The sequence below is a fragment of the Anoplophora glabripennis genome, unplaced genomic scaffold (genome assembly GCF_000390285.2).
Source record: "Anoplophora glabripennis isolate ALB-LARVAE unplaced genomic scaffold, Agla_2.0 scaffold111, whole genome shotgun sequence".
Taxonomy (NCBI): domain Eukaryota; kingdom Metazoa; phylum Arthropoda; class Insecta; order Coleoptera; family Cerambycidae; genus Anoplophora; species Anoplophora glabripennis.
In genome coordinates, this window is record NW_019416273.1 from 297,824 (window position 1) to 323,267 (window position 25,444).

General features: G+C 34.2%; 1 protein-coding gene across 1 annotated transcript; it reads left to right on the plus strand.

The window, feature by feature from the left end:
• Positions 1 to 25,329, plus strand: LOC108903941 (protein KIAA0100). The gene is made up of 33 exons (XM_018706294.1): positions 1 to 153; positions 211 to 337; positions 391 to 594; positions 672 to 944; positions 1,008 to 1,169; positions 1,226 to 1,459; positions 1,518 to 1,860; positions 5,415 to 5,694; positions 5,746 to 5,876; positions 5,938 to 6,378; positions 6,432 to 6,799; positions 6,857 to 6,979; positions 9,529 to 9,705; positions 9,789 to 10,032; positions 14,455 to 14,619; positions 14,687 to 14,887; positions 14,942 to 15,135; positions 15,191 to 15,430; positions 18,950 to 19,055; positions 19,137 to 19,495; positions 19,549 to 19,668; positions 19,873 to 20,086; positions 20,168 to 20,377; positions 20,879 to 21,027; positions 21,094 to 21,291; positions 21,348 to 21,623; positions 21,681 to 21,910; positions 21,967 to 22,114; positions 22,172 to 22,265; positions 22,551 to 22,738; positions 22,786 to 22,998; positions 24,864 to 24,968; positions 25,021 to 25,329. The coding sequence occupies exons 1-33, from the start codon at positions 95 to 97 to the stop codon at positions 25,078 to 25,080; spliced, it is 6,636 nt and encodes a 2,211-aa protein (XP_018561810.1). The 5' UTR covers positions 1 to 94; the 3' UTR covers positions 25,081 to 25,329.
• The last annotated feature ends 115 nt before the right edge of the window (positions 25,330 to 25,444 follow it).

The window sequence follows — 25,444 nt, forward strand, 5'->3', positions numbered from 1 at the left end:
ACACTGATTTATTTATTTTGAAAATAAGTGTCATCTGAACTGTCAAGTGTTCTCCAGAAATTATGGTGAAATTATTATGAGAAAATAAAACGATATGGGATGGTTTTTGGTTTTATTTATAATTATTTGTACGTTATTTTTTATTGTGTCATGGTAAGTTTCTAAATAATGGTTTAAATAATTACTTTTATTGTATAACCTTACTTTTAGGATACTTCCAAGGATCATTTCCTGGCATTTCGAAAGAAAATATAAGGTCTCCCTAAGAATTGGCAGGATAGGACTACCATACCTAAAACTCTGTGATATCCAGTTATCAAAAAATGGATTTAACATTGTAATGAACCGAATAAAATTAATGTTTTTGTCTAACTACCTTATATTTTTTAGCAAATAGATGAAGTAGGGGTCAAAAGTAGCTTTTTGAATTCGGAGTTAACCAAATTAGTTACGTTAGTAGTTAAAGATGTCAGGATCAACAAAGATTTAAGTGCAAAAAATGGAGACGAATTTGTGAAAAAGCCTGGTGAGCCAAAGGGTCTGATCGATTTCAGAGATAAGAAAGTACCACATTTTATTACTGGTTTCGCACAAGTAAGTAATGTTAAGTCATTAGATTACGTGGGATTATTTACGATGTTTATAAGATTAATTACCACTTATTTATCTAGTTTATGGCAGTACACGTTTACAACATATCAGCTATGTTGTTGAGATCTGAAACACCCGGTTGCCTAATTCATGCTAGAGCCTCACAACTTCACCTAGATGGCAGTATCTTAAAAAATGCTAAGTCGTTATTGGTTACTTTAAATCTTATGGATGCGGAGACCAAAGTTTTGAAACACGCTGAGAAACAGGAAAAGGAGACTAGACTCGCAGAATTTTGCTTCGGCATATCAATGGAAACTATTTTGGTGGCACAAGGGCCCTTGTCTGTTGAGGTTAGATGTATTGGAAATTATGAAAAAACAATATTTTTACTAACATAATTGTTTTTATTCTAGAAACTTGACGTAAAGATGTCCCACACAAATTCAGTTATCAAGGGAGAATTTTATAGCTTGGCCCAAGGCACTAAGAACAAGGAATTATCGAATGAAGCTAAAATATACTCGTATTACAGCGATGACGACATTTTCCAAAGAATACTCCCTATTATTCCGAAGGTACGTGTAACACTTTTAATTTGAGCTTCCTAGATCTTTTTATTTTTGTTTTGTAGAATTGTTCTCTGCAGATTGACGATACTACTCTCAAGGGTGTGAAGGAGAATCGACAAATAGAGTACAACTCGTCTTTAAAATCTCTAGCTCTAAATTACAGATCTGTGCAACCAGAGGATAAAAATGGTTTGAGCGGCAATTCTGTCCTTTTCAATTTTTATTTGTCGGATCTGCTGTTGGAGAATAGCAGGGAGAAGCTGGTAGAGCTGAAACACATCAATGTGGATGCTAAGGTAATACACGTAGATACAATTTTCAGTGACGCTTTCAAAATTTTGATACATTTTTTAGTTGAAAAACTATATAGTGAACATATACCTCCAGCAGAACTCATTGCTTATCATGTACGACCACAACACGATCCACAAGTGGGTTTGGACGAACTTCCCCCATAATAAACAAAAAGTTGCGCCTTTAAAATTGGCAAATGTGTCTAAAGACAGTTTTACATCGAGTGGATATTTAGCGAGTAGGGAAAAGGGTTCTACGTTTGAAAAAATCCTCGAGAAGTTGTCCATAAATTTTTGTGCCGAACTGTGTCATGTCTTGGCCATTGTTAAGTTAAAGGAACATAATTCTTCTGTAGGTTTCAATAGGATCAGGTTGATGCTGGATCAGTCGCAGGATAAACGGGGTAAGTTGTTAATTATAAATATACAGAGCTTTCATAAGTGATTACAAGTCAAGTGACCAGTAATTCTGTTTGAAACGGTGATTTTATTTCCTTCATGTTTGCAATTAAATTTCGGTGAAATCAAAAATTATTAAAACAAGATCAAAATTACATTGAAATGCAGTATTTTGTTTCACCGGCTGTGATTGGTGTGGTGTGGTTTTCACGAGATTTTATTCAACCAATCGGTGATCGCATTAATTGGAACGTAGGCATAAGGGTTTGCTATTGTTCATTGTAAACGATTCATTAATATTGGTGACGCCAAGATTTAGGGATTTTTCGTTACCAGTACTAGTCGTGCAATGTTGAGTTGCTTAAGCTTGGCAGTTACGTTGCTTTTAAGGGGTTATATCACTTTACAGCCCTAAAAAAAAAAGGCTTTTTTTCAAGAATTTTTTTTGAGTATTATCTAATAATCATGAACAACCAATACGCCACTGAATTAAGCAACTGTTCAAGAATAAGAAAAAATTTGTTGCAAAATGGCTGTAGGAGCGCACAAAACTAAATTTTTCAAATGTCCTCCACAGCGAGCAGTAGAAGACCCCTGCATCACCATTTGGAGGCATACAATTTTTTTTTCATAAAGTAGATGAGTTTAGCTCAGTGGTCGGCAACTGGCAGACCCCACCTAAAATTACTTGCCGACCCCTGGTTTAGCTAGTGAAGTACATGCGATAATAATTTTAGGAATTTTTTTCGCAAACTGGCGAGACAACAAAAAATTCAAAGTTTTGACAGAAAAATCGACTTTGATTATAAAAAAAATCCTGTTGACCAATTGTAAAAATCGTGTGTACGTCACATGATGAAGTTACAGTTCAATTTTCAAGTTGATCAGATGAAAACTCTTTGAGTTCTGCTGCTCGCCGATTTCAAAAACACAGTTTCGGGAAAAACGTGTTTGAAGTTTGAGAACGTTGTCACTTTTGGAAATCATAATAATATGACCATGTGGATTTTCCAGTCGTATGTAGTAACGTTTTTTTTACTTGTCATGACATTTATGGTTCACCTTTGAAGTATTTTCTCGATGATTGGTAAGTTATAGGCGTTTTTATGTGCACCAAATTCAAAAATGCTATATTGGCGATAAAAGAAAAAAAAATTCATTATGAATCTGGAAATGTTTTAGCATACTTTAAGCACAGAATATATAGCTACGCTATAGCTATAGCGTAGCAATATATTCTGTGCTTTAAGTCAATAAAAAAAAAATTGAAAAAACATATTTCAAAGTGATATAACCCCTTAAACATTTATGATAGTCCAGTCACTGACCATTTTCCCATATAATTTTGCCAAACAACACCAATTTTCAAAAAAAATTGGGATTTAGGTTCTATTTACCCTCTACTTTAAAGTTGACCTTGTACCGGGAATTGCTTTTATCCTGGGGGTGGATGCCACCTCTTCTCGGGGGTGAAAAATGTTTCATTGGAAATAACTCCGGGAATGGATATATTGACTAATTCTAAACAACTTTTGTTCTATAAAGTTTTCTCTGAAAGTCTTTTTTGGACTTATCCGTGAGTGAAATTGTAAATTTTAACCAAAAAACACTTTTTCAGACAGTTTTTCGCGAATAACTCAAAAAGTAAGTATTTTATCAAAAAAAATCATTCTTATAAAAAATGTAGCTTATAAAAAAATAACAAAAAGAATGGTGTATTTATGGTGTCTGTAGACCCAATACAAGCGGAGTAATAGCTTGTTGAACGCCAAAATTGAAAGTTTAAACGTGAAATTACCAAAGACCAATGCATTTTTCAAGGAATACTCGTATAACCTTTTTTAAAGTGCTTGAAAAAACCTTTATATTTATTTTTTATGAAAGTCCCTAGCATCAAACCTAAGCGAGTTATGACGAAAATAAAGTTGGTCCGTATTGTTTTCAGTGACAAAGAACGTGAAAATCACCCCAATTGAAAATAATTGTTACCACTTTTGAATTTACTTCATTTATGTACTTGTAATATGCCCTGGAAGTTTGACCGGTTTAAAGTGCTTAGTTTTGAAAAAAGTTGAGCTTGAAGTGAAAAGAGATTTTTTGTATTTTTGGAAAAAATTGTCTTTTCTTCAAAATAACTCAAATACTATTAATGATACGCAAAATTTTGTAGAGTACAAAATTGTAGGTTTTGTTTTTTTTTTTACTGTAGGATAAAAATTAAGTAAGATATTGAAGCATTGATGAATACACATTATAACTATATTTTAGGCACAGACGTATTTACATTTTTGATTATTTATTTGTTTGTATTGTTATTTGCAACAAAAAAATTTTTTGTTATAAAAATAAAAAAATTAAAAAAATTCCATATGAAAATAAAATCAGTAGGGTTTTTTTTAAGGTTTGGTAAAATAAATACATTACATTTCAAATACTAAAAAGATTGTATTATATTTTAAACTAAAAAAAATTTTTAACTATAATTATTGTTCGATTTTTTTTGCAAGGGGTGGTTTTTATAAAGGTTGAAACTTATAAATAAATAATAAAAAATTAAAACAGTAATATGATTAAATTATTCCAAGTTGCTGAATAACATTTTTCAACATTAATGATTACTCTTAAGGGTATTATTTAAAGATGATTTCAACCCAGTATATTTTTGAATATACAATTCTATAATTATTTTTGAATAGGGGTAGTTTTCACCCCTAAAAAATAAAAAGTAACCCCCAGCACTGGGTCAACTTTGAAGTAAAGGGTGAGTAGAACCTAAATCCAAATTTTTGTGCAAATCGGTGCTGTTTGGGAAAATTATACAATAAGGCAGTATTTTACCTTCAATGACTTGACTATGAAGGCTTTGTAGATCTTAGAACATTAGCAGTGCTCCAAGCGGTCGCTCAAATGCAGTAACTTTGAAATATAAAGTACATAGATATTTTATCGGAATTTAACAACTTAATTTTTTTTCACGTTTGTACCAAATGGTTTCTGAGGTTATTGTTTTTATTATTTGAATTGATGGTACAGGACAAACAAATATTCAGTTTGCATTAAGTGTAAAAGTTAAAATAAATTGAGAACACTCTAAATTTTTTTTTTTTGCTTATAGTAGAACTAACACATTACTATTTCTCACATTAAAAAAAAAACGTCGCAGAAATGAGACAACCCCCAAATCTAAAGCCAAAGGCTGTGCGAAAGGGGGCTGCACTTGAAAAAACGCAGACAGGGATCGAACCTGGACCAGAATAGGTAGTCTGGTCGAGAAATGCTTGCAACCGCACGCTCGACCGACTAAATAAATAATAATACCTGTAACTCATAAAATATAAAACAGGAAGTCAATAATTAAAAAAATTTAACCTGAAAAACCTTATAATTTAGAGAAGTAGTGAAACGTGACCATTGTTCAATGAACTGTTTATCTTTAACGGCACAATGGTGCCTTAAACTAAACGTATCTTGATATCTAGGCATCCAACATTTCTATATTTTCCCTCTCTCAACCAATTTTTAAAGGACCAGTGCATGTTTCAATCAATTCTTTTTTTAGGTTCGACTTATAAATCTTATTTAGCGAACCTGCTCCTCAGAGATCGTCACTGGACCATGGACTTTCTAGTGGAGTCCCTCTGGTGGTCCTTCAAGGAATGGAGTCAGGACACCAACGTGTCCAAAGTCATGCACATCTGGGGAACCCCCTTATATTTAGGTATGGGTTTGGTGAAATTTTGCACCGCCCAAAATGGGGAGATCAAGCTAGGGTCACTTCTTGATACCGTCCAGTTGGAATGGTCATTGGAGTTAGCCGATTATGTGTTACTGGCTTTGAAGTATGTTTTTTTTTCTTGGAGAAATGTGGTTGTAAACTGATTTTTTTGTAGGTGTTTCAAGCAATACGGCACAGTCAGTGTAAAAACTCCAAGTGTTGCAAAGAAACAGTCCGATTATCCAAAACTAACTTTTAATCTGGTCGTAACACATTTTAATTTTTTCTTGCAGTCTCAAAACAGTGGTAAGGATCCCATATTTTTGTTATTTTTTTAACGATGTTCTAAATTCGTTTATTTTTGTAGAATATTTCGTGTCTCGTTTAAATACAATAAACTTGGATAAAAGTCCCGCTGCGACTAATGTTAAATTTGAGGAATTTAAAATGTTCAGTCTGAATAACACCGGTGATTATTACACCTGTATTCGAACGGAAGATATTTCCAATTATAAGGTCTTCGTGAAAACTGTTCATTTGGAGATAATTAACAAAAACGAGAGTCAAATCAGAGAAACGACTGTAACTTTACTCGATATAGTCACGATTTTTTGGTCGACAAACTTCCACATGAAGTTTTTGCTTCTATTTAGAGACATGAAAGAGTTTTTAACAGGCGTCAAGGATGAACTGGGGATCATAGACGTCGAGAAGGTGAAAACTAGATACGTTACCAACTTGAATGTTTTGGGTAAATTTGAATTTCATATCGAGATTAGTCCCGAGCATAGCGCCAAAATAGCATTGGGTAACTATTTCTTCGTTTTATCTTCGATAATGACAGCAAATTCCGATTTTTAGATGAACTGACCTTCACCAAAAAGTTGCAAGATCTCGCCCAAGCTCCGGACATATTCCTTAACACTTCTCTAACAATCGTGTTAGACAACGCGGAGGTCTTTACATTCCAAGGCATCGATTTTCACAGGATCCTGAACCACCCTGTCGTACTAGCGGAAAGAACGGACGTGGGGACGTTTTCAATACCTTTCAATAAGACTTGGGGAATTTCGATCGACTTGTTCAAGGCCGTGTTTCCGCACGAACATAACTTTGCCGAGGCCGTGCAGAATCAGTTCGTTTCGATTTTCAAGTGGTTGAAGATCGTTCACAATTTGAAGAAGGATAAGTCGCAGGGGAGCCCGCTACCCAGTGACTTGCTGATAAATGTGAGTATTTGCAAACGGTATTTAAAAAAATTTCTTTGTCGATGATAATTGTTTCAGATAAAAGAGTTTCTATTTGAATTGAGCGATGATCCCTTCGAGGTTAAGTTAAGGGACAACTTTGAACTTCTGGAGGATGAGTACAATGAGAGTTTGAAAAGGCAGAAAATGCTTCGAGATAAGGTAGGAATACTATCATTTTACCGTTTATATTTTCTGGATATATCCTGAAAATTGTTTGATACTAGAAATTGAAATGTAACACCTCATAAATAACTTTATAACCTTGAAATTGAGTTTAAAGAAGCTTCAAAAATAACTCTTAAACTTGCTTCTCCGATTAAATTTGGTAGTTTTTATTATATAGGGTGATTCATTAACAGTGGGAAAATCGAAAGTTGATAGTTTCGGAAGTACAGGGTGTTGGAAGTTAAAATTTTAAATTGTTTTTTTCTATTCTGAAAATATGTAGGTTAGGAACTTGAAAATTTGTGAAACTATATTTTTTAAGCAACAAATAAGATGCGTGGTGCAATTTCAGCCTTGCTCATAGAGGGTGCCACTTACGACAAATTTTACCGAAAATTTAGTTAATAACTTTTTACCCTGCATGTCTAATATGAAACTTGATTCAAAACCTGAAAGAGCAATCATTTTTCCATTAAATATGTACTCTTGTTTCATTAGTTTCATTATGGTATCCGTTTTCGAGAAAAAAACGATTTAACGAAAAGTATGTTTTGATAATGCGAGAAATTAAAAGCGAAACAAATTAAGTGTTTCTTCATGTTATTACAACAATTAACAATAAAACAAATGAAATATGTAATAATGATTTAAGGTAATTGTTCGAAGAATCCACCTCTAACACTGATACACTTTACATAACGTTTTCTGAGAGATCTTTGGGTTTGAAACAACATATTGGAATTGCGTCTGACTTCGTTGGCAGCGATTTGTATTATTTGCCACAACTCTTTATGCGAACCAATAGATTATTTGTAAACTATATCTTTCATTCAAGACCAAATAGAAAAATCAAGGGGATTGAAGTCCGGACTTCTGGGTGGTCAAGCAAAAATGCTTCTAGGGCTTGAAGAAGTTCTACTTTATTTAAGAAGAGATGTGGTTCGTGGACGATGGAGCCCCACCGCATTTTTCTTGGTCAGTGTGTGCATATTTAGATGCAGTTTTTCCAAATCGCTGGATTGGCCATGTAAGCATTTTTGCTTGTCCACGCAGAAGTCCGGACTTCAATCCTTTGGATTTTTCTATTTAAAAAAGAAAAGAATACAAATCGCTACCACTGAAGTCAGACGTAATCCCAATATGTTGTTTCAAACTCGAAGATCTCTCAGAAAACGTGTAAAGTGAATCAGTGTCAACGGTGGATTCTTCAAACAATTACTTTAAATTAAATCATTATTACATATTTCATTTGTTTTATTGTTAATTGTTGTAATAACATGAAGAAACACTTAGTTGCAACATGCATCTTATTCGTCGCCTGAAATAATATAGTTTCACAAATTTTCAAGTTCCTAACCTACATATTTTCAGGATAATCGCAAAAAACCATTTAAAGTTTTAACTTTCAACACCCTGTATTTCTGAAACTATCAACTTTCGGATAAGGCATGTTTGCGCCAATGGTTACCATTTCACGTGTAGAATCTTCAGCTTTCGATTTTCCCATTGTTAATCAATCACCCTGTATATTGCAGTTTATAAATTGAGGTGTCGTGAAAAATTGAATCCCACATGACAAGGATTCAACAGATTTTGCAATGGCCAGAATTCTTGAAATTTCCAACTCAATTTTGGAAACTTAGCCCTAATCCAACACTGTTTTTGATCAAACTTTATAAATTTTAGAGGACACTCTTTTATGAACAATTTAAACCTTCCTTCATCAAAATATCTGTAAAATATTGAAATTAGTTACATCTTAGATGTTTGTGGGTGAGATATAACCTACAAAGTATATGTCATATCTTAAATGTCATTGCTACTCGGTGCCTACTGTTACAGAGCAGTACTTTGTACCTACTGATCTGTAGATACTGTGAAAGCATGACATATACAATTCTTGACATTAGCCCATCTGTCATCTGTATCTGACCGTCGAACTCAGTTCTTTGACCGAATTCGACAGTCATATATCCTAAAGAAGCGAAAGTTCAATCGTTTTTGAGGTGGCTAAGTCTTAATCCAAAATTGCTCTTCTTAAAACCCCAAAACCTAATTTGGTCTTATTTTATTTAAATTAGATGATTTCCCAAGTAGTTTATTTTTTTCTCTTTTAGCCAAAACTCGTTGAATTATAGATTTTTACTTTGTTGCAATTTGTACCAAGAATGGCGATGTAGTATGCTTTTTAATCAAATGTACCAAATCTGATACAATTGTACCACCTCAGGCAAAATCAGATATTGTTAGTATAATTCAATGCTGGCTAGAGTATTAGTCTGCAGAGTAGTTGTTTCCTTGCAGTACTATCAGTTTAATTTAAGCCATTATTCATCAAAAATATAATCATCCTATAAAGCAAATTTAGTTATAGTTTAGTTGTTTGCTGTGAACAGTTTATAGTCTACTGATTTACTTGATAGGATGAACTTATTGCAAGTGCCCAAGGATCGTTACAAATACATGCCTCATTGTGTCAAACACCTCAATTTTTTTCATTGTATTTATTAATTGATTAATTCCATTTTCTTTTTGCATTTCAGATTGCAGATTTACTTAAAACGCACCTTCATATGCCAGCCGGAAAAGTCGAGGAGCTCTACGCAACGTTGAAAAAGAAAAACGCTGAGATTTACATTCAAAGATCTAAACTCATGTACAAAGCAGCCCCACCAAGAACGCGCTTATTTGCTTGGAACATGACAAACGTCGAGATATTGGTACGTAATATTATTGACCTCGAAGAATATTTTCTCATTTAAATTATGCTGATATTAAACTGTTGTACCGTTTTTTCTTATAGATTTTGGCCGACACGACTATCCATGGAGCGGAAAAAGTCATCAAAATCATGCGAGAAATCGACGCCGACAGTCCTTGGCCGGAAGAGGTCATGGAGTTCTCCACGCTTTGGTGTCGGGTGGTGTCGTTGAGATGTGCGGAATGGAAGTTCCAACTTAGGGACTTCCCGCAGCCTCTGATGTACGTCAGGCAGTGTTATATCTGCGGACAGCTGGTGGGGGCCGAGCAGGTGGCTCCGAAAAGGGGTGAGTTTTTTAGTTTGAATTAAAATTCTTTTATTTCTATGCGCATATAATCCGGGCGAATTAGGTTTTTTTCAAAAAACAGGCCTAACTCGAATTTTATGGGCTTAAAATTAAGTAAAAAATACACGGAATAAAAGCCTAAACTAGTGTATTTGTAGAGGTCGAGCGTCATATTGTTTATAACAAAATAAAAAAAAAATTATTGGTCTTTTTTCAGTTTTTCGCTTATATCTCTGAAAATAAGGCTCTAATTGACACGAGGTATATTTATCGATTTTCTTCCTGAGAAAATTTGCTACAAAGATAGGCTTTTGCGAAAGCTCACAAAAAATTTTTTACATTGCAAAGTTAGCAGTGAAAAAAAATGTGCAAAATTTTCAGAATTAAATAAAAAGAAGAAATTGGACTGAAATTGGATATAACCATTGGGGTGCTCAACAAATACCCACAATTCGGAGCCCAAATTTCAAAATGGCGGCCTATTTCAAAATTAAAAAGTCGAAAACGCAAGCGCATATATTTTCTGCCCAAGTCAAGATATCGAAATTTTGTAGAAAAGGTTCGAACATTATCTCTCGTCTGTGCAAATTTCAGATTTTTAAGTTGTAAAATAAAAAAGTTATTAACAAAAAACCAAAAAAAAAACGTAACTAGGGTACAAACCAATTGCATCAAGTAGTACTTAAAAAAACATGAATTAAGAAAAAAAAGCGTCTCGATCCGATTAATAGGAGCTGAGATATTTTTTTTCTTTAAACGGTATTCTGGATGTTCTATTTAATATTTTAAACGGCAAAAGGAAATATATTTTTATTAATTACGATGGTTTGCCCTTGTTCTCGGGCTAGGCTCTATGGTGGTGAACCCGCTATCAAAACCCCTAGGACTGCCCCGATGTCCATTTCGTTTCTTATTGTTGATTCTAAAGCCGCTATAGACAGAACAGCTCCTGAGACAATGGTGGCCCTCTAAGTATAGTTTAGTATTCCATGATGTGGTAATAAACCTTGCTAGAAATGGTTGAAAATGCTGATCGCAGTGTCTGAAATTAATGTTGCTCTTATACTACGATTTCTGACAGCGATATATCCAGAAATGAAATTGTATCTGGTCATCTAACTTAGCTAGTGACATCTTTTCATCACAATATTTGATAACAAATTTGACATTGATCTTTAAATTTAAATTTAAAATTTCTTCATTGCCTGTTCCAATCTTTGATCTAACAGAATAATTTAGTTTTATTGTTTAAAAAGTTACACTTAAGACAAAAAATACTTTGTTACGGTTAAGATGCATACGAAAAAAATCTGTAGAATAAATTCAAACAGTATTTATTTGTTACATAATCATGAGGCCACAGTATTATTTATCTACGATATTAGTAGTTTGTATTTTTGATGAGGAGGCCCCCGTTTGGCAGAGACCTGCGTTTCCTTCCAATGATAGGTAATTGGGATATAAAATCAAATATCTCCGAGGCAAATCCTATGACGTCCAGTATGAAGTCGAACGCCGAGCTCATTAAGTCATCGGTTAACGATCTAGCCTAAAAGGAAACAGAATTGAAGGCGTCTCTGACAAAGAGAACTTAAAATAACTTATTGCTTAACGGTTAAAGTCAATTCTAAATAATAACGTATTCCAGTCATGAACAAAGTCTTTATTGATCGATTACATTTTGTATTATAAATAGTTCTGTTAATTCTTTCACGTCGCTTATAAGTGAGTCATGTTTAAAATTATGAATGTTACAATAATGAATGATATGATTTTCCTGGATTGCATGGCAATTTGCTACAAAGAAAATTAAATCCTAGCTTCCCTAGTTTAAAATATCTAAGTACATAAATTTTATTAAAAATTGCTACAACTTACATCTAATCTAAACAAAAGTTGTTAAAATGGTACTCCCAAACTTTCATTAAATAGTATTAAATCAGGATTTAAAACCGTACGTAGGTAATTACGGAAACACAGGAATTTGTAGTTTTGTTTCTTTAGAGCGTTAACGTTTTGGTAAATGGAGCGTTTGCAGAGTATTCTTGAAGACATCTAGGGAGGCGTCTGATGCTTGTCCAAAATTAGGTTTCGGTATTTGAGGGAATTGGGGGATGGAAGGAATTTGAGGCACTTGCGGATACTGTGGAAACTGAGGGTATTGAGGGAACTGGGGTACTTGAAATTGAGGTATTTGAGGGAACTGGGGTACTTGAAATTGAGGTATTTGAGGGAACTGCGGTACTTGAAATTGAGGTATTTGAGGAAATTGAGGTATTTGAGGAAATTGAGGTATTTGAGGGAACTGCGGTACTTGAAATTGAGGTATTTGAGGAAATTGAGGTATTTGAGGGAATTGTGGTATTTGGGGTAATTGTGGGAAGTAATGTTTTTGCGAGGTCTAAAACAAAATTCCATAATTATTAAAATAAAATTACACTTCGTGCATTGATACATGTAAGTTAAAGTAACAAATATTATTTAACATGCGTACTTACGTTTATATTTTGTTAAATTCTTTGTTATCACTGTCACAAAAAAGTTAAATCATTGCCACATGAGTAGTATTAGAATCAAAATTATAATTAAATTAATGCAAGTATTATTAATTCATTCACATTTAAAGATTATTATTTTTTAATTTTGTAACATACCCTTCTGCTTAAACCACTCTGACTCTGTTGACACTCGACGATTACCGATATTCCTGCAATTATTGCTAGTGTTAAGACACAATTCGTCTTCGCTGACATCTTTCTTGAAAAAATACGAGAATTGTCTTCGCTTATTCCTTCGCAACTATTTATATTTGAAGGCGTTAGGCCTAATTCTGTAATAATATCCGTTATTGTTATATTTGTCCTTGCTTTAGTACATATGGACGTGGAATATGATTTCTATAAAATCTGATATCCTTTTGTGTAGAATAATTGTATACATTTGGGGAATTATGGGATGTTTAATGTTTATTATTGTCATTTATGTATATGTGGCGGGTGGTTTGATGTAATTAAATAGCGATTAAACAATATGTTTCAATGCTGTTTCACAATACAGGATGTCATGTACAAAAAAACAAAATATTTTTTCATCAGAAGAATTTGGTTTATTTTATTTAATGAAAAAATGAGTCATTCATTGTGCCTATATAATTTACAATTAAATTTATTACATGTTTTGATAAAGTTTGCGATATCATAAGAAATTATCAATCTAAAAAATTAAGCTTATTTGAAATTTTAAGCATGTACATATAAGCAAATAAGAATCGTTACAAATATGTTATTAATGAAAAAAGGCATATTTAAACCACATTGTGGCATGTGATAAAAATAATATCTGGATAAATTTAAAAAGCAATGAAGTTCTTTATAAATAAAATACAGTGTGTCCAAGATAAGGATGAGATAGCATTAGAATCTAGGAAACGGTAAGAGATACGGGGTAGCTCAAATTAGACAAAAGTTGTGTTTTTTTATACCTAACAATATGCCATTTAGAAAGTTTTAAAATCCCGGGTGGTTCCTGAGATATCCGGAAAAAACTGAAATTTTGCAAAATTGTTTTATTTTTTTTTTTGACTATTCGAAACCGAATTTCAAAATAAATTGCACATTTACTTTGCCACTTTTTTCGCTTTATCCAATTGTTGGATATTTTGTGCGGTACCTATTGACTTTTATACTGTTATGACTTCATCCAATAGATATTTTTAAAGCGTTCAGAGCCGTACGCAGGAAAAATTTTAAATATAATAGCTAAAACAAGCTAAAAACTTTTTTAACGATTACACTAGTAATGTCATCTAATTCAGAATTAAAAATGACTAGATTTTGTCATAAAAATAGCAGCGACATATTTAAAAAAATGATCCTGATGATGGCCCCTCGAAGACGAAATGTCGGATTGCAAAAATGTTGATGCCATTGGATAGAGCGAAAAAAGTGGCAATGTACATGTGCAATTTATTTTAAAATTCGGAATTTTAAAACTTTCTAAATGGCATATTGCTAAGTATAAAAAAACACAACTTTTCTCTAATTTGAGCCACCCCCGTATCTCTTACCGTTTGAAAATATGAATATGACTCAAAATGCTGTAAGTTTAATCGAAAACTACCTGGAGAATAGAAAACTAATTGTTAGACCGAAAAATATTCATTCAGAAGCATTAAATATCATTAATGTGTACCACAAGGTTCCATTTTGGGCACACGTGTGTTTTGCATTTATTAATTAATTTTGCTATATTGAAGACACACAACTTGGTGTTATTTAAAATATGGTTTTTGCTCTACGCATGTGATATAAATAATGATTTACTACTCCTAAAAGTTATTCTTTACATTTACAGTGGAATTCATTTTTTCTGCTGCTGTTATTATTAAATAATTTTATTTATTATTGTATTAAATTTTTATAGCGACCAGAACGGTGGAAGTTCATTTAGGCGAACCTTTTGAGCCCTTTGCTATAGAACGGGGTATGCTGCCGTTGAAATTTTACCATGACTTCAACTGCGAGATAGAATCCTTTAGCTACGCATTTGGTCCCTGTTGGGAACCCGTCATTGCACAGTGCAATTTAAGTAAGTTTTACCAATAAATAGATGATTAATTATTGCGTATCGTCTATATGAAAAAAGTTTATTTCAGGTTTTAACCAAATATCTGCTCCTTCTCGTGACCCGTCACCACCTTTATCATTCTGGGACAAAATGAGACTGCTACTCCATGGTAGGCTCACTATGGTCGTTCAGCAACTGACGGTACTATTACACGCATCGCTAGATCCTTATAACACTACGGAAGAAATGGCTTTAACCTGGGAAAGGGTTATAATGGACTGGACCAATGGTAAACGAAGATAACTTTTATGTGAAGCGTCTCAAATAATAATTTTTATTCCAGCGAAATTTGTGTACAAGGGAGACTTAAACATTTTCGTGAGGACTGCTTCGAAATATGACGATGTTCAACTGTTGAAACTACCAAACTTAAAATTGATCCTCGGTATTCAGTGGGTTTGTTTGGGCGATCCTAACGATCACCACAACGTTATTCAGTGTGCTCCCGATAAGGTACCAGAGTACTCGAGTAATCAGGTACCATTCGACTTAACTTTACGATAATCGAGGGTTACTAATTGATGTATTTTAGGTTCACGATTCGTTCAGGGCATTTCGTTCCCAAAACGTCAACTTAAGCATAGTTCTGGAGACAAGGCCTGTACAGAACGAGCCGAACAGTTGCCCCATACTGCTGCTTTACGGAAGCACGCTTAGGTGGATAGAGAGTTTGAAACTTATTTTGTCCGGCGTGACTCGGCCTACGAAACGTGGGAAGATATTCAACAATTTAAGGCCTAGGAAAATTCAACTGAGCAGGCACTACAAAAAGGTAAGAGCAACTTCGCTTTAATGGTTATGTATTGTTTGTCACTCGATACAAAACTGTATGTATTTTTGTGGCACACTGGCTGCCAACACATGCCTATTCGAATATTATTGCCACTAATTATTTTTTTTAATTACTTAGAAAATAAATATGCTGATGACCTTGAATATTTGACCTTGTTTCAAGGTCAATTTGAAGATATTAAATGGAGCACCATATTTTTTATGCCAGAAATCGACATAGTGCCAAATTTTACATTGGAATATAAGGTCAATCAAAATTTTTTTTAGTAAGTCATGAAGGTCAAACAATTTTTTTTTGAATAACTTGACAAGGTCGAATTGTGGAGAAAAATGTTTCAACAAAAATTTATAGCCTTTTGAATGAAAAATTATATGGTGACTTTAGATTTGACCTTTACCACAAGTTGCAAGGTCAAACTAAGGTCAAATGAAATACAGTATTTTTTATGACAGCAATCGGTATAGAGCTAAATTTTGATGGGATCTGATATCAAAGCGTTTTCCAAGAATGTCCTTGCAGATCATTGAAGGTCAAACTAATTTTTTACAAAATCTAATGGACAGTAATAGAATTTAATTGATGTATTGGACTGAAACTATTAGTGTGAATTTGAGAGCGGTTTGGAAATTTAACACGTTGGATTAATAAAAATCCTTCAAATTTTGCATGAAACATTTTCTCCAGATATTCAAAGCAAAATAAGTTTGACCTCTAAATGACTAAGCAAGGTCATACTGAAAATATTTTCTTTGGAAGTAAAATTTGACACTATCGATTGTTGACATAGAAAATGGGCTGTTCCTTTTAAAATTCTCAAGTTAACCTTTGTATGACCTTGAAACTTAAGTCAGGGTCAAATTCAAAGTTACCGGCTGGCATATTGGTTTATTGATATTCTACAACTTTTATCCTCAACTTTCTTCTTTTTTTTTTTTGATAGGGCTCCCTCCTAAAAAATCTTGGGGGGTGGATCTTTTTAGGACACCCTGTATGTATTTTTTAAGAAGTAAATGGCGAGTCTGTCTTATTGTATGAAATTGCCGAGTGCCACAAGTTGCACAAAGTTTCATCTCTTGAAACATAAATTTTAGGTTCATTATTATTATTTTCTTCGTTATAGAGACAAGCAAATGGAAGAGACGCTGCTTTCTTTATCACACAACATTATCAAAATGTACTGGCCCAGCCTAGACCATTAATTCAAGGTTATTTCGCGTTTTTTAATATGATAATCTTGTAATACATACTGTCAAAATTATTAAATTAAGTAGACAACAATGTTTCTGCTATTTACAATTAAACTGACTAAACCAAATCACTACGGACAAAATCCGGCCGTCATAATTTTTTTTAGAAAAGTAACAATTTTCACATTATCTCCTGATTGATGATGGTTACCATTATACCGTTTTCATTTTACTAAAAACCAAGAGCAAAAAAAATAAATTTTTTGTTCAAACTTACAAAACTTAAAACTTACAAAGTAAAACAAGTTACACACATAAAGAACTGAATCACTTTATAGGTACTTTTCGCTGCTTTGTATTTTTAATTTAATTGAAAGAGTTAAATTTTCTGGCAAATGCACAAAATCATGAAACTCTGAAAAGCGCATATTTTTTAAATTATAAGTAGTCATGAGTATTCCTTTCACATAAGATAAAACAGGCTATGTCTTTCCCCGAAATCCCGCTGCCTAGGTCTACCGCTGCTGTGCATGCCAGATTAGGCAAGCGATTGGCACACTGACGCTGCGCGGCCTAGAGCATTGGTACTTTTCAAGCGAAATTGCTGCTTGGCACTCAAGTGGTTAAATAACTACATTTTTTTTAAACTAGTTTGTTATTTTGTATTTTGCATTATTTGATGTTTATAAAGTTTTTAAACTTTAAAATCCGGATGTTTATGAAAAATCCGCCCGGACCCACCCGAACGTAGTAAAAACCCGAATATGTCCTGATTAATCCGGACGTCTGGTAACCCTAGATTTGTAAGTTTAGATGAGGAATGTTTTTTTATCCGATGATGCCAGAATAATTACAATGAATTTAAAAGATGATTTGTGTACATCTTTTAGCTGTTTCTCAACAAAATCCCCATTTCAAGTGAGACATTTTTTAGGTTACTAACCTAACCTAACCTGAGGGGTTATTTCTTTATTTATCTATCTATCGTTATGACCAGTATCATAACGCGTTTAGATTTCAAAAGAGTTTACTATTTAATTCTCGAATGGGAGTTTATAATTATTATTACACTTTAATTAATATGTGGGAACTTAGAAATGTTGTATGTTCAGAGAATGAATATCGGACACTCACCGTATGTCGCTCATGTACAAGGTAATCCAGTGGTTGGTTGTATAGGGTGACACTTAAAGTTGGAAGAACAAGAAAACACCAAAACTTTCCAGGAAGGGTTTTAATAACAATAAAATAAAACAAACAAACAAAATAACGGCACAACGGGCTTGAAAAACATTATTAATTAATTTATTGACGAGCGAGATTCAGGGAATGTGCGATCCATAGCAAAATTGGGAATGACTCTATTTATTATTAAATTAACCCGAGACTCTAAAACTAAGTAGACTGCTCAGTGTGGAACCCAAGGAAAAACTGCCTGTTTTTCGAAGATCTTTCCTGAATTCGACACCTTGCTTCGACACGCCAATTTCTTGGGTCCAGAAGTTTCTGTTCTTATCTAACTGGCGGGAACCCTGAATATCGGGACGCTTACATTTATATAAATAATTCTGTGACTAACTGAACTCGCAAATAACCCTAGCCTTCCTCTAGTGACTCCGTGTAGCAATACGGGACGGATTAGTCAATCTCATTTAATCTATTCTTATAGCTTCGAAAATTCGCCTAAAAACCACCTATTTGATTTTTTTTCCAATTATTTTAACAACTTATAAATATCTTGGAATTCCTATGTGTTCTTTCGAATGCATTTTGCGCGTTATTTGAAATATCGATTTTTCTCTTTATACCATATGCTCAACACATGGCCCCGACGGTCTAAGTGAACTTGTTAAAAATACTGCTAAATTTCGTGGGGCCTTCTTCGAAGAACGTCCTTGTGGCGTCGCTAAACCTACTTGAAAACTCTTAACTTTTCGATAAAATTAGTGTTGACTGAAATATTTTACTTTTTTGGCCCATTTGTTCCGAGAACTAACAAATAAATTACTAAGCATCCCAGCTTTTGTTACAATATCCTCTGCAAATAACATATTTCTTCTTGTCCAATTTGTTACATCTTAATTCTCTTAATTCTTAATTTAATTATTAGAATAGAGAGAATAGAATAGATAATTAGAATATTAGAATATTAGAATTAATTTTTAATTCTTAATCTCTACGTTAATCTTTCTTGCTTTTTACAATATCTGCAATATCTCAAATATATCTCGTATTATATGAATAACTGGTAATGGTGTAACAGATTGATGTACACATATTTAACATTTAACGTGGTGTATTTTTTCTCCAGTTACACTTGTTAATGGGCTTACATAAATTTCAAGTTTGCTACTGGATGTCTTTTGCCATGCAAAAGGGGTGTGAACTATTTGGGGGCAGACTGTCATCCAGTTCAGGTGAGATGTGTAATATAACGCACTTACATAATAAACAAGTAACTATTTTGTAATCTATATGAAAACGATTCACATTTTTAGAGCACACCCTGTCACTCGTCACCGTCGAAGACGGCCTAAAACACCGACCCAAAGCCGAATGGTCAGTGGTATATATGAATTCGGAATTGAACGATTTCGAAATATGGCTGAAGAGTGCCCTTCAAGACGAGTCTGAAATCGAGGTGCCTTCCCCTAGACAACCCGTGGAAAAATCATTTTGCTTATCGGTAGCGAAGGTGTCTTACGGCAGGGAAACGGTGGTACACAACCAGAACATGAGCGAAAGGAACAAGGAGGTTCCCACCCACAGGCTGGTGGTGTACGATTTAAGAGGGGCTTGGACTAAGAGCAACAGAAATGTCGCTTTCGCTCTTTTCGATACTTTCATGAAGATTACGGTAACGATATTTTAATTAAACGTGGGAAATTTAATTGAAACTAGAATTTGTAGAGGATGAAGAAGAATCTGTCTACCGAGGCCCTGAAAGGTTTTAGAAAAGATAACAGTTCCACGCCTCTGAAGAGGAGGAACGCCGATCCATCTAGCACACCACCCAACGCGTCGGTACAGGTAAAATCTGATTTTATTTGTAAATCGTCGCTTAATTTCAAGAAATTTTTGTATAAATCGATAGTTGCGAGTGAAACTGTCAAATGTCATATCTGCTTCTCAGCCTAATCTAACTTATTTGACAATTGACAGAATAAATGTTCAGTTCTGAACACCTACTCCTTTAACGACCAATATTCTAAATTATATTTATCCTCCTTTAAGGCAATTCAGAGCTCTTCGACCGTTCAGGACACCCCATCCCCGATAAGTAAACTCCAATCGGGACACGCCGCGAATATGCTGCAACAGCTGATAGCGGAGGCGGACAACAATTCCGTCGTTTACAGCGATGACTTGTCGGCTGTATGTAGGCAGCAACACTTGCAAGGCCTACAGGCCTGTCAGGAAGATGACGTTCAGCACAAAAATTGGCAAAGTAAGCAAACAAACACGATAAAAGTGTAGAGGTTGAAATATTGGAGTTAGTATTGTTTTTATTTGCACCGCTTTTTTTCAGTCGCTCTTGTAAACGCTCAGGTATTACTAAAAGGCTGTGAGACTAAAGGTTATGTGATATTGAGTGCCGCCAAGGCCGAGATAGTGCAACGAATACATAGGCCCACTTGGAAGGATAGGACGCTCGTTTCGAAAACTACATGGGTGGGAAGTCTGGAGTGTATGCAGTATTATGCTACGGTGAACGCGGGAGAAAACGACACTGCAAATGGTAAGCAATATTTATAAAAATCCTCTAAAGTGTCATAAAAACTACAATTTTTACTGTTACTTACTCTGATAAAATAATTTTGTGTATTCTCTATGTGCAAATTGTAATGTGCCGATCATTTCGCATAGTGTTCAGGTATGTTAAGCCTACGTACGAATTCTTGAAATGTTTTATTGTTTCAAACGCCTACTTCTATCTTTGCCTGTGTACAAAAACGACGGCTGAAATCTTGAAATCCCTCCATTTGTCTGTTTCTAGCTGATGTCAGTGCTCGTCATAAGCATAAAAGTGGGAAAGACGTGCTATTATTTTCATATTTTAGTATTTCAATAAGTTTTAAAAATGGGTATGTGTGTTATAAAGTGGTGAAAATGTAGAACAGCAAAATGATGCATTCCCTGCACGTCTTACCCTTCGCAACAAATTTTCAAAAAATTCAAAATGAAAATGTACTTAAACGTAACATAAGGGTACGAATATTTGTATATTTGTACTTTGCAGAGAATATTATGTGGTTGACAGTTGATAACATCCAAGAAAAGGAATCTGCTGAAATATCGGAGCCGTCCGAGGTTCCGAATATGGTGGGGAGTGGCGTGTCTGTAGGCGCAGTGGTCAGTGACACTGTTGGTCCTAGTAGTTCACGACAAGTAAGTTAAATCACTTAAATTTGCAAGTGTTTCTGACGTTAGTAATATCTTTTGATTATTCTGCAGCTGCAAAGGATAGTGTCGAGATGTAGGTGCGAATTTTTCTATGCCGATTACGGCGATATCAGCGTGGATCCCGAGGGTGTTGCCGAAATACCCCCTCCGCCACAGGAAGAGGTCGGTCCGTGGGACAACCGACAGTCCGCTGTGGACGCTTTTACGCTTATGCATCACGATTTAGATGTTTGCACAAACTCTTTACAGGTAAGTGGTTCGCCGAAAGAAAATCCAAGATTTAACTGCCGAACCTTATATTTCAGTACGCTATGCTATTGGACATCGTGAATAACCTCCTGCTGTACGTGGAGCCCCACAGAAAGGAAGCGCTTGAGAAACTCGCACGCATGAGGTTTAAACTTCAACTGCACAGCGTGGAAGACCAAAGAAAACCTATTCAAAACCAGCAAACGCTAGTCAGAAGCACACAAAGTAAGCTGAGGAGGCTCGAGAAAGAGACTTATCTAGTTAATAAGGCTCTGGAAGAAAATCCTGATGATCTTGAATTAAGACAGGATTCTGACCGACTCGAAAGACTGGTGAGAAATGATTTCGATTACGAAAATTGATATTCAAGGGATAATTGCCTGTTTCAGATGTATGATTGTAAGAATCAGTTGAACGCCCAAAGTGAGGAATTGGACATGATGCTGTCCTGTTACAAAGAGACTCAACTGTTAGCAAATGCTCGTTTGGCGACTACGCGGAGCGATAAGCCTCTGACTATAGTCAGGGCTAACGAAATTTGTTTCAAGCACGCACAGTGGAGGCTTACCGAAGCCGACGGTCAGATCGGTATCGCCGACTTAGTATTAAGCAACTTTTTGTAAGTAACCTGTATATTTTTTATTTATTTTGTTTTTCGACATTGATTTGTTGCAGGTATACCAAAAATTCCAAGAGCGATGATTCGATGGAACATTTGTTAGAATTAGGTTACCTGCGGATGATGAATCTGTTGTCTAATGAAATTTATAAAGAGGTGCTGTGCCCCACTGAAATCCAGTTTGATATGCCGATAGAACATAAGGTATGTGAGAAAAAATTAACGCGTAAGTCGACAACTAATCAAATTTTACTTCTCTAGAAAGTGTTGAGGATATTCTGTAGAGAAAAACCCCCGGTAGGTGGCATTTCAGTCAAGGAACACTTTGAAATCAATCTAGTCCCTATAACCATAGGTAAGGAATAGATTATTTTAACTGTGATTAGTTTTTAACATGTATATACTGTGTGTATTAATTCAGCAACAATCTTGATCCAATACGAGAGCTTGTTAACTTTTGGCGTTCTTGCGGTTTTTCTTAGATACACTTTTCGGACTTGAGCATTTCGCTGGTACATACTTTGTTTGCCTTTTTTCATTCCATTTATCCCTTGGTGTTCTCTCACAAAAGCCAAAACGAAATATAATAAACAAAAAAAATGGTAAACGGTAATAATACTACAGAAAAATATTTTTTTAGGATTGACAAAGAAATTTTACAGTACGATGATGAAGTTCTGTTTTCCGGAACGGGAAGCGGAAAACAGCGATTACAGCGACAGGGCTAGCGAGGACGGAGAACCGGAACAAAAAGGAAAGCGAATCAGGTCGAGAAGGAACCGCGATTCGAACTTTTATGTCCACATTGACGATGTGGAAAAAATGAAGGTATTAAATAAATGTGACTGAAATTTTGTCTTGACGTTTTTTTATAGGAAAGAGCGGAAAAGAACAAACTTTTCGTGTATATCAAAATACCCGAGGTTCCGGTGAAAGTGAGCTACAAAGGTACCAAAGAAAAGAATTTGGAGGACTTACGTGACTACTCGTTGATAATTCCGACGTTGGAGTACCATAATATGACTTGGACGTGGCTCGACTTTCTTATGGCTATAAGGAACGACAGTAAAAGAGTTATTTTGTCACAGGTAAGCTTGAAATCACATATTTTATTCAGTTTTAATAAAAGCATATTTTTTGGTTCAGTTAATTTAATTTTAAAAATAAATAGTTTGAGCGATGGTTCACTTGAACTACTCTTTTACTTACTGATAGAGGACACAAATGTGGAATATATTTTGCCTTCTAGCTTATACATATTGGACTTATTTCGTTCTATTAACTTATAAAATGCAATTGCTTTTATTTTTTCACAGGTCACAGATGAACTTTTTAATTGAGTAGTAATAAAAACATGTTTTTTTAAAATTCAGTCTTCAATTTTAAAATGTTGCATTAGTTAATTTAAAAATTAAGTAGTTTGGGGTGGTTCATTTGAACTACTACATTCCTACTCCGGAATTACTGCTTTTAATACAGCTTCTTATTGACAGAGGGCACAAATGTGGATAATGTTTTGCCCCTTAGCTTATATTAGACTGTTTCTTTCTGATAATTTATAAAATTCAACTGTTTTTATTTTCTCACAGGTGAGCCTGTCACAGGTGAACTTTTTAATTGAGTATTAACAAAAATTTTTAAATTCCATCTTTAATTGTATAATATTGCATTAGTTAATTTAAAAATTAAGTAGTTTGGGTGGTGGTTCATTTGAACTACTACATCTCTACTCCGGAATTACTGCTTTTAATACAGCTTCTTATTGATAAAGGGCACAAATGTGGAGCATATTTTGACCCTTAGCTTGTATTAGACTGTTTCTTTTGATAATTTATAAAATGCAAGGGTTTTTATTTTCTCACAGGTGGGCCTGTCACATGTGAACTTTTGAATTGAGGATAAACACAATTTTTTAAATTCCGTCTTTAATTGTATAATATTGCATTAGTTAATTTACAAATTAAGTACTTCTGGTGGTGGTTCATTTGAACTACTACATCCAAACTTTGGAATTATTGTTTTTAATACAGCTTCTTATTGATAGAGGGCGCAAATGTGGAGAATATTTTGACCCTTAGCTTATATAAGACTGTTTCTTTTTGTTAATTTATAAAATGCAAGGGTTTTTATTTTATCACAGGTGGGCCTGTCGTGAACTTTTTAATTGAGGAAAAACACAATTTTTTAAATTCCGTCTTTAATTGTATAATATTGCATTGGTTAATTTAAAAATTAAGTAGTTCTGGTGGTGGTTCATTTGAACTACTATATCCAAACTTCGGAATTACTGCTTTTAATACAGCTTCTTATTGATAGAGGGCACAAATGTGGAGAATATTTTGCCCCTTTAGCTTATATTAGACTGTTTCTTTCTGTTAACTTATAAAATGCAAGTGTTTTTATTTTCTCACAGGTGAGCCTGTTACAGGTGAACTTTTTGAGTATTAACAAAATTTTTTAAATTCCGTCTTTAATTGTATATCGCATTAGTTAATTTAAAAATTAAGTAGTTCAGGTGATGGTTCATTTGAACTACTACGTCCCTACTCCGGTATTACTGCTTTTAATACAGCTTCTTATTGATACAGGGTACAAATGTGGAGAATATTTTGTCCCTTAGCTTATATTAGACTGTTTCTTTCTGTTAACTTATAAATTGCAAGAATTTTTATTTTCTCATAGGCAAGCCTATCACAGGTGAACTTTTTAATTGAATATTAACAAAAATTTTTAAATTCCGTATAATTTTATAATATTGCATTAGTTAATTTAAAAATTAAGTCGTTCGGGTAGTGGTTGATTTGAACTACTATGTGAATCCTTAATAATCTTTTTTATTTAATACAGTTTCTTATTCATAGAGACACAAGTGTGGAATTTATTATGCCTGCTAGATTATATTTAGTTTGCTTAGTTAGATGTTTTGTTAATGTATAAATGTAATTGCCTTTAGGCCATTAAGCAAAAACTGCAGATAAAGAGAAACACGGGTTCCTCGGACGAAAATTCGGCTCCCCAGGAGGAGGACAAAGCTAGAATGCTGTTTGGCACAAGACACGTAGGTTTTGAAGCAATACCATGCTGCATAAATTAGAATTATTTTTTTTTAGGCTCCCGAAAACAAGAGCATGAAGAAGGGCGTGAGCGGAGTGTTCAGATTCGGCAAATGACGAAAGACTAACAAATTTTAACCGTTCCCTTTTTATACTAACATAGCAGTCTGCTTTTTGCCTTTAATAAAATTATAAAGCCGCTTTTCGAACAAGTATTAAATGTTATGTCTGTCAATTAATTGTGATTTTAAGGTTAAATAGGTATGTATGTAGCGATACATGTAGGTTTAAGTATTTATTTAAACTACACACTTATTTTGGTACGTAAGCTTTTTATGTAAATATACAAATATATTTATTGTGGTACTACTCTGTTTGCTTTCAAATTCCTTACACCGTTGTTAACACTTATTGAGAACCCCTGGAATCGTATCTGAGTTAATGCTACATAAAATCAGGTGAATAGTTCTGGCTGAAAATT

Bases quoted from the DNA above. Each gene is read 5' to 3' on its own strand.
- LOC108903941 (XM_018706294.1), top strand. From the start codon at position 95: ATGGGATGGTTTTTGGTTTTATTTATAATTATTTGTACGTTATTTTTT. The intron at 6,379-6,431 runs GTAACTATTTCT...TCCGATTTTTAG, and splicing joins TAGCGCCAAAATAGCATTGG to ATGAACTGACCTTCACCAAA. The intron at 9,706-9,788 runs GTACGTAATATT...TTTTTCTTATAG, and splicing joins TGACAAACGTCGAGATATTG to ATTTTGGCCGACACGACTAT.